This window comes from Danio aesculapii, chromosome 22 (assembly GCF_903798145.1).
Source record: "Danio aesculapii chromosome 22, fDanAes4.1, whole genome shotgun sequence".
Lineage (NCBI taxonomy): Eukaryota > Metazoa > Chordata > Actinopteri > Cypriniformes > Danionidae > Danio > Danio aesculapii.
Genome location: NC_079456.1, coordinates 36,071,193 through 36,085,812, shown reverse-complemented (window position 1 = coordinate 36,085,812; position 14,620 = coordinate 36,071,193). Strand labels below are relative to the sequence as shown.

General features: G+C 37.8%; 1 protein-coding gene across 2 annotated transcripts in view; it reads right to left on the bottom strand.

Annotated features, from left to right (window-relative positions):
• LOC130215721 (uncharacterized) overlaps positions 1-2,653 on the bottom strand; it is a 208,710-nt gene extending 206,057 nt beyond the window's left edge. For both annotated transcript variants that reach the window (XM_056447568.1, XM_056447569.1), the window contains exon 1: positions 1,706-2,653. In XM_056447568.1, the coding sequence (XP_056303543.1) occupies positions 1,709-2,605 (897 nt within the window). In that variant the 5' untranslated portion in view covers positions 2,606-2,653 and the 3' untranslated portion in view covers positions 1,706-1,708. The remainder of the gene's footprint in view (positions 1-1,705) is intronic.
• Positions 2,654-14,620: the final 11,967 nt, after the last annotated feature.

Here is a 14,620-nt window from a genome sequence, read left to right as displayed (position 1 = left end):
TAATAGGTTTAATAACAGCTAACTTGTAGGGATTTGGAACATGGCCTAAAGATAAAGAAGAGTTGATAATGTTAAGAAGAGGTTCTCCTATAACAGGTAGCAATTCTTTCAGTAACTTTGTTGGAATTGGGTCCAATATACACGTAGCTGATTTAGAGCTATTTATAATTTTGTCTAGCTCTTCCTGTTCTATGATTTTAAAGCACTGTAGGTTATTTAGATTCAGTGGCGTGTTTACTGGATCTGAAGTATAAGGCGGTGCAGAAAGTTTAATATCTCCTATTTTCTGTCTAAAGCCTTCTATTTTATCACTGAAAAAATTCATGAAGTCATCACTACTAATTTGCGGTGGAACGTTTTGTTCCAAAGATGACCGATTATTTGTTAATTTAGCGATGGTGTTAAATAAGAATCTAGGATTGTTTTGATTATTTTCTATCAGTTGGCGGAGGTGCTCAGCCCTGGCAGATTTTAAAGCCCTCCTATAGCTGGACATACTGTCTTTGTATGCAATTCTAAAGACTTCTAAATTAGTTTTTTTCCATTTACGTTCCAGGGCACAGGTTGCTGTTTTGAGAGCGCGGGTTTGACTATTATACCACGGTGTAGTTTTATTCTCTCTAGCCTTTTTTAGTTTGATGGGTGCCACAGTATTTAAAGTGCTAGTAAAGATGGCATCCATACTGCTGGTTACTACATCAAGGTCATTTGCGTTTGCGGGTGCATTTCGAAGTAGAGAAAGATCAGGTAAGTTATTTATAAATTCATCTTTAGTGGATGGAACAATAGTTCTACTAGGACGATATATCGGAGCGGATCTGCTAATTTCAGGTAAACACAGCTTATTTAGTAAGAGGTAGTGGTCTGTAATATCATCACTTTGTGGTATAATGTCTACATCAGTGACCTCAATTCCATAAGACAGAATTAGATCTAGTGTATGCTTTAGGCGATGGGTTGGACCAATAACATTTTGCTTTATTCCTAGTGAGACCAGCAAGTCCGTAAACGCGAGCCCTAATGTGTCGTTAGCGTCATCTATGTGGATGTTAAAGTCTCCTACAATTAGTATTTTATCAGTTTTAACTAGTAAGTCAGAGATAAAATCAGAAAACTCTTTTAGAAAATTGACATAGGGTCCTGGAGGTCTATATATGGTGATTAGAGCGAGAGATAACATAGGTTTTTGCATAGTGTTTGGAAGGACAACATTAAGTGCTAGTACTTCAAAGGAGCTAAACATAAGTCCGTTTCTCTGATTAACATTAAGAATATCACTAAAGATTGACGCGACTCCACCACCACGACCAGTTTGACGAGCCTCATGTTTATATAAGAATCCTGGAGGAGTTGCCTCATTTAAACTAATATAGTCATTTTGTTTCAGCCAGGTTTCAGTGAGACAGAGTGCATTAAGATTGTTATCTGTTATTATTTCATTTATGATAAGTGCTTTAGGTGCTAGTGACCTGATGTTTAGGAGACCAAGCTTCATCAAATTTGTATTTTCACTTTTTAGTGTTTTTTCTGGTTTAATTCTTAATAGATTATTTCTGGAGCATACAGTACGTTTGGTTCTTGATCTAATAATACGAGGAACAGACACAGTCTCTATGGGGTTAGCTAGGTATGCATTACTGTTATTTATGTGGGACGAATAGGAGTCTGTGTGGCTAAATTGTGAATTTTGTGAATTTTTACTTACTAGTCAGATAGAGCGAAGTATTCTGGTGATGTTGTCCGACAGGAGTTCAGCTCCAGCTCGACTGGGGTGCAGCCCATCAGCGCGGAAAAGCCTAGGACGCTCCCAGAAAAGATTCCAGTTATTGGCAAAGAGCAATTTCTGTTCTTCACACCATGTTAATAGCCATTCATTCAGAGCAAAGAGTCTACTGAACCTTTCATTTCCTCGGCGGTAGGTAGGAAGCGGTCCAGAAACGATGATCTGCGTGGCGCGCGAAGTGCATCGAACCGTCTCGATCAGGCTCCTGAAGTCCTTCTTCAGGATCTCCGTCTGCCGGAGCCCGGTGTCGTTCGTCCCCACGTGGAGGACGGCGGCACCGAGGCTCTCGGCAGCGCTCAGGATAGTAGGTATCTGTGCAGAAATATTCTTAACTCGGGCACCAGGGAAGCAGAAAGTGCGTACTTTGTTACCTTTGGAGGAAGTGGAGCGGACGTGGCGAACGATTGAGTCGCCAATGATGGCAACATCGCGACCCGTCTCGCGGAGAGGGGCGAAGCGGTTCTCCGTGGGGATCTCGAACACCGGAGGAGGAGACGTTCTGCCCCGGGACCTGGCAAGCACCTTACGCGGTTGCACCCAGGGGCCGTGGTAGCCGGGAGTCGGCGTGAACGACGCCTGGGTGCACCGCGTCCTCGGTGCGCTGGGCCTGGACAGAGAAACACGCGGGGTTGAAGAGACTGGGAGATTGTCGTTGTATCGGACACTTACCTCAGACGAGCGAGTACGGGTTAAGAGCAGAGCCCTGATGCCCTCTCGCTTCGTCTCCAGCGAGCGAATCTGGGACTCCACCGCTTCCAGCTCCAGCTCCAGCGCCTCCATCGATGCCTCTCCTGCACTCAAGGACAGACACGCAAGCGACATTGTACAAGGTGAAGAGCAAAGCCAGAAAGTGAGAAAATAAATGAGTGAAAGAGGTTGGTAGATTTAGCTGACCAGCGGTGCTAGCAGGCTAAAGCTACAAACACCAAGCGGATGCTCGAGAGACAGAACGTTTAAAAGTAGATTTGTTTGTATGAGTGTGTTAGGGGATTGTTCACCCCAAGTAGGAGAGATAAATATTTAGTGAATGAGGAGGTATTTTATGATAAAAATGTAAATTGCGAATCTAAACTCCAAACAAACGCAGCGAACTCCAAACAAACGCAGCGAAGCTGTCGTACAGTGACGTCACTCGAGCATGCGCCTAGCCTATTCAGCATTTTTGATGCCAATGTTAGATGTCAATTTGATGTCTTTGCTTAAATGATCTGAAAGCTTAAATTATAAATATACACTGGATTTTGTATCCTTACAAAGCATGTAAACTACTTTGGTGTCTAAATGACATCAAGTTGTCATCTAATATTGGCTTCGAAACACGTCAAAAATACATCCTGTAATCAATTTTTGATGTATTTTCTAACGCCAAAGTTAGATGTCAGTTTGATGCTTTTTGACATCTGAAAACTTAATTTATAAGTATACACTGGGTTTTGAATCCTTACAAAGCATGTAAACGACTTTGATGTCAAAATGACGTTAAATTGACATCTAATATTAGCGTCAAAAATTCATCCTGTATTCGATTTTCAACGCCAATGTTAGATGCCAATCTGACGTCTATTTGACATCCACACCCTGATTCCCTTTTGACCACGAAAATAATGACACAAAAGGTATTATAATATAAGAACTGTATAATTCATCTAAAAGCTGAATCAAATTGATGTCTAATTGACATCTAATATCGGTGTCAAACACATAAAAAATCCATCCTGTAATCGAAATTTGACTTGTTTTTTACGCCAATGTTAGATGTCAATTTGACGTCTTTTTGACATCTGAAAGCTTCAATTACAAAATGCACTGGATTTTTTATTCTTACAATGCATGTAAACTACCTCAATGTCAAAACAACATCAAATTGACATCTAATATTGGCATCAAAAACATGTAAAAATTCCATCCTGTAAATGATTTTTGACGTGATTTTGACGCCCAAGTTAGATGTCTTTTTGACATCGAGGTAGTCAACTGACATCAAATCGATTTACATGTTTTGGACATCGCTTTGACATCAATGTGCCTGTTGGGTTGTTTATGCATTGTTTAAAAAAGGACAGACCTAGTCAGTGGGATTTCTCTACTATATCAATCATAACATTTCTTAGAAAAGACGTCTCTGCAGTATAATCCTCTTTAAACCAAACTTTTCAGCATTATGGCTGACGTTTCTGTGCTTCAGCAGGTCAGTGTCAATGTGCACAAAGTGAGGTCCATAAAGAAATGATTTACAGGTGTGGAAGAACTTGACTGGCCTGCGCAAATCCAAGACATGAATTGGAAAGCCAAGTCCTGACCTCGATGTCTGCAAGTCCTTTAGAAAATGAAATACACTTCAACAAACTTAAATAAAAGAAGAGAGGACTTATAATTGAAAAAAGAAGCTTGAATTTTATTTTGACATGGAGCTTAGTGGTTGCTAGGTAGTTGTTAGGGTGACCTAGAGAAGATACTTGGGAACCGGAAGTTGAGACTTTTTTTATCAGCATTTTGATGAATTTCCAACTGAAACGGAATATTGATTAGTGGGCGGGGCTTTCTTTTTGCACATCATTCCCCTCATAGCAAACTAACGATAAAAGGGGCGTGGTTAAGAATATTATGTATGAAGTGTCAAACTGACATCATCAAAGAAGGACCGCCTCTCCAAACCAAGTGTGCTTCTGAGTGATGCTTCCAGCCATTAGATCGCCCCCTGGGGGTTGGCTGGAGTACAAGTCATAAACCCCGCCTCCCCCATGTTAACCAACGAGACTTGAGCCCAAATAAAAAAATTTATTACACTTGCAATAAAATGTCCCGAAAGATGGTTTTGGTCAATTAAGGCACTGGTTATCGTGCTGATATAGGTGCAGATCTTCATTTTTGTAAACAGTATGTTTTTAGCCCGTAATTTAATGCTATATAAAGGGGGCGTGTCATTGTGATTGACAGTTGTGATTGACAGCTTCTCTGAGCAGACCGTCAGAGCTTCAGGAGGAGATTGAAGTGTTAATATTCCATTTCTGTGTTATTTTACCATGATTAAATGAGTTGTTCAGCAGTAAACTATACTTTCTGACTTACAGGATATGATGGTTCACTGTTTATTCGGGCTTTATCAGGCTTTTAGTTTGCTGATACATGCCTAGCCATGACTGGGGAAATACAGGTGAACGTTGTCTAGCAGTAATTCACTTTATGGGTCTGAAATATTAATTAGGAAGACAAAACTAATGTTAGCCGATCTCCACATCGATCTCCTGTAACATTATTTGAACTTGATTTAAAGATGTCTCTGACATTATTAGTTTCGGCATGTAATTGAGTTAATCTACTGAATTTGCATACTAAATAAACATATGCCAGAGTAATTAGCGGTTAGATAATAATAGATATATATATAGATAGATATATAGATAATAGATAATATAAATATACACATGACCACCCCTATTATGGTTCATACCATTGTGAATGCATAATCACAATGATCAGCATGCCAGAACAAATTCAACAGTTTGAAACTACAGGTTTAAAGCACCGATGGACACCTTAAGTGTACATAAAACTGTTTTCTTGTAAAATAGGGGTTTGTTTCAAAATATAGCCTGAAAGTAAAGTCAAATTAGATGCATAGTTTGTATAGTTCAACATACATTAACCTCTGAAATAGCTAAACAGAGGACACCGTAGGTCAGAATACACTAAATATCTCTCAAAAAACTTAAATATGTTATATTAATAAATTAGCAGTAACTTAAATAAATACATAAATGACTGAAGAATGTATTACTCAATCTAACATTACCGAAAAATATGACCCCTCTGATGGTCAACGTATGATTCGCACTCTTGGTGTAGCTCCTCTTTTGTCCACAGCACGGCGCTATTGTACTCTTTCAGATTAAAACCGAATATGCTGTCATATTTCTTAAACACATTAAACAACATTAAGTAAATTAAATCACATCAATGACTAATATGTCCTCCAGAACAGGACGATAAGTCAAAATGGCGCTCGTATAAAACACATGGGCTGTTCTGAATGGTGATGGACAGGAGCGGGGGGTGGATGTGAGTGTAGCCAGGAATGAAGCGCCTCGGCCGGCATCATAATGAGCTGCAGACCGGGGAGCACTCTCCATGGATGCTGGAGCTCCCGGGCTGTCAGGCGGTTCTGCTCGGCTGGTCCGGAACCATCCGAATTGCAGATTTATTTGGAGGAAAGGGGAACAGATTCAGCGGTTTTTGGCAGATCGGCTAAAGTTCGCAAGACTGAACTCACACACTGGAAAGCTGAAAGGATTCATCTGCGAAATGAAAGCCTTTTATTCACTGCAGATAAAAACACGCTGTTAGTTGTGCATTATTTAGTCCAGATAAAGAGATTGTTTTGGCATTAATTGAGTGTGTGAGTCTCAGAAAAAAAGCTACACGGTGGTACAAATGATCTTAAATGGTCTTAAAGACCTCTAGATGCTGTTCTGTATCTTTTATGGTACAATTGAAATGAAGATACACAATTGTTCTCAGTAAAAAGGTACATACGTGTTGGACAGCTCTTTAATAAATATGAAAATAAATATTACTTGAAAGGCAAAGTGATTTTATGAATAATTTCCATATTAAATAATAAATCATTATTTAAATATGTTTAAAGAAACTCATGAACATTAGTTATTAAGTTCTATAAAACAAAACAATGTAAAACATAAAACTAAAGGTATTGTGAATTAAACATTTAAGACATTTTTAATAAACATTTGGTAAGTGTTTTCTAATAAATACATTTTCATTATTGATATCCGCACATTTTGGCGTTTGTTTTCCGCTACGCATGTGAGCTGGCAAAAGTCCTGCATATGCAAAGTGTTCATGCAGACATTTCAGTATTGTAAAACTAATCAAACATTGTGCATATCTCAGGACAATACTTTTGCATAACTCACTTTCTATTTTAAATATTGTTTTATATTGTAGACGGGAGAATGTGTTTCTGTAACATTTCTGTGAAAAGTGCTGTGAAATGTCAAGCAAAAAATAGATCTTTTGATTGATGTTAAAGTATTTTAACTCTTTATTGTAAAGGGAAAAGCTGCATTTACACATATTGATGTTTTATTGATGTTTTGGTAATACTTTATAATAACTTCACACTATGAATCATTTATTAAGCTTTAGCAAATCATGAATTCATAATTTGTTAAGCATTAACTCTACATTAATAGACGTTAGTAAACAGTTTATAACTGCAGATACAAATGCTTAAAGCATGAATAGTCCTCATTTTAGATTAGGTCACACAACTGCAAGAAGCTGAGTTATTAAAGCATTTATTAACATACATACTAACCATTAGTACACTGAAAAAAGTGTTGCATGCAAAACTGTTGCAAACAATTTATTTGTGTTGAATTTAAACAAACAAATTAAATTGAGCAATGTTCAACTTAATTTGTTTGTTTAAATTCAACACAAATAAATTGTTTACAACCACTCAACGTAAAAAATTCAGTAAATCCAAGGAATCATCTTTGAATAATTTTTTTCAGTGTACATGCCTGAATATAAGATATATAAACATTGATTTCAATAGTTTATTAATCGTTTACTAACTCATTCTAAATTATCTTAAACACCACCAACTACTCTTAAATACAAATGGTTTGTAAATAATGCAATACTTCATTTAGTAATGAAAAATAAATCATTAACAAAGTATGAAAGGTCAATTATTAAGCACATTATAAATGTGGTTACAAGTCAAGAATACAGCATTTGTAGCTGCAGTTATAAACTGCCTACTAACGCTTATTAATGTAGAGTTAATGCTTAACAGATAATGAATTCACTACATGCTAATGCTTGGTAAAGGATTTATAGTGTGTAGTTATTATAAAGTGTTACCAATGTTTTATATATACTAATAATAAATTGACACATTTTGGATAAAGCCTTTAAATAGTTCTCGAAGGAACACATTTGACACTGTTAAGTACACAGTGTCTTGTCACTGTAAGCTTCATGGATCAGATTTGTACCTTTGATGAAGCTACAATATTGTATCTGCAGGTTTTAAAACCAAAGGTACATTTTGGTTTCCCATGGTACAAATCAAGTCCTTAAATGTACAAACTGCAACGGTATAAAGTAGTTTCTTTGTTTTAAGGTACAATTCTGTTTCAGAAGAAGGTCCTGCCCCAGTGACAAGGGTTTGTACCTTCTTTGGTACAACATTGCACCATTTTTTTCAGAGAGTGTAGGCAACCGTATTTGTATAATGTATATATCAATACACATTGAATTATTTATAATTAGATAGAAATTATATATGTATGTGAAACAAATTATATATATTTGAACTATATACCTCACAGCAAGAAGGTCACTGGTTCGAGCCTCGCCTGGGTCAGTTGGTGTTTCTATGTGGAGTTTGCATGTTCTCCATGGGTTTCCTCCGGGTGCTTCGGTTTCCCCCACAGTCCAAAGACATGCGGTACAGGTGAATTGGGTAGGCTAAATTGTCCGTAGTGTATGAGTGTGTATGGATGTTTCCCAGAGATGGGTTGCAGCTGGAAGGGCATCCACTGCATAAAACATGTGCTGGATAAGTTGGCGGTTCATTCCGCTGTGGCGATCCCAGATTAATAAAGGGACTAAGCCAATATATATATTTAAGACACTTCTATACAGCTTAAAGTGACAAAGGCTTAACTAGGTTATTTAGGTGCCATAATGATGGTTTGTTCTGTAGACTATCTGAAAAAAAAAATAGCTTATAGGGGCTAATAATTTTGACCTTAAAATGGATTAAAAAAAATTAAAAACTGCATTTATTCTAGCCAAAATAAAACAAATAAGACTTTCTACAGAAGAAAAAACATTATCAGACATACTGTGAAAATTTCTTTGCTCATCATTTTGGAAATATTTAAAAAAGAAAAAAATAAATGAAAAGGGGGCTAATAATTCTGACTTCAACTGTATACACACACACATAATACAAATAATAATATTAAATAATTGATATAAGTTAATAATTATACTTTATAAAAGCTAATAAATAATAATAATAATAATAATAAATTGATATAAGCAAATCGATAATGATATTAATTATACTAATAACAATAATAATAATAACAACAACATTTATTTAAGCCAATTAATACTACTACTACTAATAATAATAATATTAATAATAATAATAATAATAATAATAATAATAATAATAATAATAATAATAATAATCTTATTAATAATAATAATAATAATAATAATAACAATCTTATTAATAATAATAATAATAATAATAATAATATTATTATTAATAATAATGATAATAATAATAATAATAATAATAATAATAACAGTAATGTTCTAAATCTAAAATGAAACCCAAAATATGCAAATGAAAAGCTTATTAAAAATATGAATACGTTAACTCTAACAACATTTTCAGGGAAGATGAGTCCACATGATTCTTCATGTTCATTTAAATGTCTACGTTCATACCAGAGAGTTGATAAACATGCAGTTTCTAAACATCAGGAAAAAAAGATGCACGTTTGTCAAAATGTGTGAATACTTGGAGGGAGGAAAAGGAAAATGTCGCAATAATCGATCTCTGGCCAGATCTGCAGATACATTTGATTTCATAATGATTTCCATGTGTTTATATCCTAACAGGGCGGTGGTGTAGGCTTGCTGAGACTCAATATATTCTCTCTCTTTTTTTATCACTAGCATGTAGCACAAGAAGCAATCTATTGAAAACTCTGAATCCATTTAGCCTTCACAAAACAGGTGGCAGGTCCAGTTAATTGAGGTCCAAAGCGCAGTGAATAATGTTCATTTACAGCAGGGATTTGTGGGTCAGCTAAAACCGAATGCCGACTCCGTAATAGAAAAGTTGCCTGGAACTTAAATTAGTTTCTAAAACAGGCAGTAATGTAAGTAAGTCCAGCCGGGGGGACACTTGGGGGTCTTTAATTTAATCTATATTTTGATAACGTGAACTGGTGAATTAACACTAATAAATGAATCAGACACTTAACCTCGGTGTGTGCTTGTAGACATAACATTAGCAGGTCCGTCTGGACTAAATGTACAGCAGAGCAGCCAAAACATGCTCTAAACTCACTCACGGCTGTGGATTTTGCTGAATTTGATACTACTCGGTGGTACTAAAGTACTTTTTCGCGCTCTAATGTTGTATTTTACTTTATAATTTGCTTTATGGAGTGACGTGCCTGCAAAAAATATGTCAGAATGGATCTTAACGTCTGCATTTTTAGTCTGATCTCGTAACTATTTTACGTAGTCAGAATTGCTAGAATGGCTAATTCGTATGACATCTCATTGGTGGATGAGCCGAACATAATAAAGAGGACCCATTATGTCTCTTATAACAAGTTGTATAATAAGTCTCTGTTGTCCTGCCTGCTGGAAAATCCAGCTTAAACTAGCTTAGGCTGGTTGGCTGGTTTTAGCTGGTCGACCAGCCTGGTTTTAGAGGGGTTTTGGCCAATTCCAGCCTGGTCAAGCTAGCAAATGACCAGCTAAATCCAGCTAAAACCATCTTGACCAGCCTAATTTAAGCTGGACATAGCTGGTTTTGGCTGGGCTCCCAGCCAGGCTAGGCTGGTCAAACTAGTTTTAGCTGGTCATTTTCCAGCCTGACCAGCTAAGACCAGCCTGGAAATGGCTCATTGATTCATATTAGAAGTACGCTAGCAAAATGCTAAACACACTAGCCATTTAGTAAAACTTGTTAAAACGTGTCAGCAACAAGATAAAATGTGCTAGTAACATGTTAAAACAAGCTAGCCTTGAGGTAAAATGTGCTGGAAATATGCTAATCTTACCAGGTTTAATCCACAAAAGAAGGTAGTTCATGTTAGGAAAACATTAATGTGCTAGAAAGAGGCTAGCAATGCTAATTGACCATCTTTAAGTAAAACCTTCAAACTTTGTCAAGGTATCGTCAGTTTACTTGTCTTGTTACACTTTTATTTCTACTTAAGATGCCTTTTATAAAGTTACCATTACATAATTTGCAAGTCCAGTTGTTTCAGTACATAATACGCAAGTATACTTTACTTTAATAGATTTAAGTAATCTACAAGTGCCGATTCAGCATACTTTTTCAGTTTGGTATGTGTGCATATTGCCAAGTCCTTTTTGGTGATGATCTATGGTTAAAGCTAATTCTAGCAGTCTGCTAATCGTAGACGCTTCTAATGCTAATGCGTTAGAAGACGTATCACAATACATTAAATATAACAACAACATTCTAGCTAAAATGTCAGAAATGAGCTGGCAATGGTATATGAATTCATATTAGAAAAATGTTAAACATCCTAGCCATTTAGTAAAACATGTTAGCAACAAGAAAAATGTTAATGGTGATCCAATCTGTGGTTAAAGCTAATTCTAGCAGTCTGCTAATCGTAGATGATGCTGATGCTAATGCTAATGCGTTAAACGTGGTTATACAATACCCTACTGAAAAAAACAGCTTAAACCAACTTAGGCTGGTTGGCTGGTTTTAGCTGGTCGACCAGCCTGGTTTTAGAGGGGTTTTGGCCGTTTCCAGGCTGGTTTCCAGCCATTTGCAGCCTGGTCTTAGCTGGTCAGGCTGGAAAATGACCAGCTAAAACCAGCTTGACCAGCCTAGCCAGGCTGGGAGCCCAGCCAAAACCAGCTATGTCCAGCTTAAACCAGGCTGGTCAAGCTGGATTTACCTGGTCATTTTCCAGCCTGACCAGCTAAGACCAGGCTGCAAATGGCTGGAAACCAGCCTGGATATAGCAAAAACCCCTCTAAAACCAGGCTGGTCAACCAGCTAAAACCAGCCAACCAGCCTAGGCTGGTTTAAGCTGGATTTTTCAGCAGGGTAAACATACTAAAATATTAAATAAGCAACTTGTTAATTGATGCTATACCTAACATGTCAGAAAAATGATTAATTTATATTAGAAGTATGCTAGCAAATAGCTAAACACACTAGCCATTTAGTAAAACATGTTAAAACGTGTCAGCAACAAGATAAAATGTGCTAGTACCATGTTAAAACAAGCTAGCCTTGAGGTAAAATGTGCTGGAAATGTGCTAATCTTACCAGGTTTAATCCACAAAACAAGCTATTTCATGTTAGCAAAACATCAATGTGCTAGAAAAATGCTAGTAACATGCTAATTTACTATCTCTAACCGTTTGACAATTTATTTAAACTTTTAATCCTGGCTTTGTAAAGCTATCATCAGTTTACTTGTCTTGTTACACCTTTTCTTTACTATTTAGCTACCATTACATAATCTGCAAGTCCAATTGCTTAAATACTTTAAGTACACTACAAATACCCATTCAGCACACTTTTTTAGTTTGGTGTGTGTATAATCGTGCCAAGTCATGGTGATCCGATCTGTGGTCAAAGCTAATTCTAGCAGGCTGCTAATCGTAGACGCTTCTAACACTAATGTGTTTGAAGTGGTGTCGAGACGGCGCTCAGCATATCTAAGGTGTTGTTTCGTGCCGGAGTAAATGCGTGGAGAGTAAACAAGGCTCTATTTCTCCAGCTCCATCTTTGTTCAACAGGCTATTTATTTGTCTTCGTCTCCGTTCGAGGCCGTACTTCATGTTCTGCCTTTGTGTTTGCAATTATGTGTTCATCAGCGTTGGTTCGCATCAACTCGTAAACCAATTTAGCCGTTGGCGCCCTGCAGCAGCTCTGGCATGACGCTGCCATCGTGGCGTTTTTCGGCTTGTTTTCCCCCCTTCTCTCTGCCGGTAAATGTTTACATTCGCTTCAGGTTCTTTTAAACACGTCTTTGTGCTCGACTGGCACAGATAACAGTGAGGTGGATGGACTATTTGCAGTCCAAAAGCATGAGGAATGCTGTTAATAAGCCTCCAAAAACCTCAATGTCTTCTTCAGGCCTTTTGGAAAAGAAGTGAACTTTGGTACTGTTATAATAGAGCACTTACTGGGCAAATGAAGCAATGTAGTTTGGGTTCAAACTGTAGACTTTTAAAGGGATAGTTCACCTAAAAACGAACATTCTGTCATCATTTACTTTCCCTCGGTTTTGGGTTTCCTTTCTTCAGTTGAACTCTGAAGAGGATATTTCGAGGGGCGATGCGGTGGCGCAGTGGATATAGCTCTGTCGCCTAATAGCAAGAAGGTCGCTGGTTTGAGTCTCAGCTGGCTTACTTGGCATTTCTGTGTGGAGTTTGCATGTTCTCCCCAAAGACTGTAGTGTATTTCTGTGAATGAGAGTGTATGGGTGGAAGTTGGGAAGTTTCCCAACCCTGTTCCTGAAGGCACGCCAACAGTCCACATTTTCATCCTCTCCCTAATCAAACACACCTGAATCAACTCATCAGAACATTAGAAGAGACTCCAACACCTGAAGTTAATGGGTCAGATGAGGGAGACATCCAAAACGTGAACTGTTGGTGTGCCTCCAGGAACAGGGTTGGGAAACACTGATAGCGTATGTGTGTGAATGCATATGTATGGGTGTTTCCCAGTGTCGGGTTGCGGCTGGAAGGGCATCCACTGTGTAAGTTGGCGGTTCATTCCGCTGTGGCGACCCTTGATGAATAAAAACTAAGCTGAAAATGAATGAATGAATGAAGATATTTTGAAGGATGCTGGTAGTTACACTATTCTACTAGTTATACATTCCTCAAAATATCTTTTCTGGGGTGGTATTCAACAGAAAAAACATAGCCTTACAGCATGCAGAGAACATGCAAACTCCACACAAAAATGCCAACTGACACAGCCGGGACTCAAACCAGCGACCTTCTTACTGTGAGGCAACAGTGCTAACCATTGAGCAACTGTGCTGCCCTCCATCATGATATAATGTTAAATAATACAGTTGTCATGCCAACATTGTACTATAAACAGAAGCTCAGAGGCAGGGCAACTCTTCTGATTGGTCCACTGCTATGGAACTGACAGTGATGAGCGCCGCTGTGTGTGATCTTTTATAAACTAATAAGGTAATATGCCACTAGTTAACATTACTAAACGAAAGTGTTACCAAGTAGTATACTAAATCCAACATGTAATTAAAATAATGTTCTATAATTGTTTTAATTAAAGTGCTTTGAAATGCTCATTTTCTATTCTTAATTTTCTGTAATCTCAACTGAAACATGAAGAGAGGGCGGGGCATACAGTAGCTCCTCCCCTTTAAAAAAACAGCCAGTATCGTTTTGTTTTTATCACATATCTCCGCCAGTGATGCTGTGTTCACACCATATGCAGCATGTGTGAATAAATCGCAATCGTAAAGAGACGAGTGAACATTTTTAGTTTACTCGATTTATTCGCGCATCAAATTCGCTTCATTCGCGCATCAAATGCACTTCACAATAGTCATGGGCAGAGTTTGTGTGCCCGGTGACTTTAGCTTCATTGCTAAATGGCTAACATAGATTTTATTGAAAGAGTGGCTGTGCTTTATGTGCTTTGGGAAGGCTGAAAAACAGCGTAGATTCATTCGGCGCCGAGTCCACTAGATCCATTCTGAGGTGCATCCAGCTCTGTGAGTTCATCAAGTCCTTCAGAAACTGTACCTGGATGATGGAGGCTTTCAGCGGTGCTTCCGACTGAGCCGAGCCAAGTTTGATGAGCTGTTGTTGGTGTCAGCAAGAGGATTGCCCTCTCGGGACACCAACAAAAGTCGTTACTATCATGGTCATAATCAAGAACTTACAAGAGCAAGCTCGTGATTGGTTAACGTGACGCAAATGTCCACTGAAGTTCAGGTTTTCCAATTGAAGCGATCAGTGCGATCCGCGTGTTAAGCGCGTCGAATGCGCGAAACGCTCAAA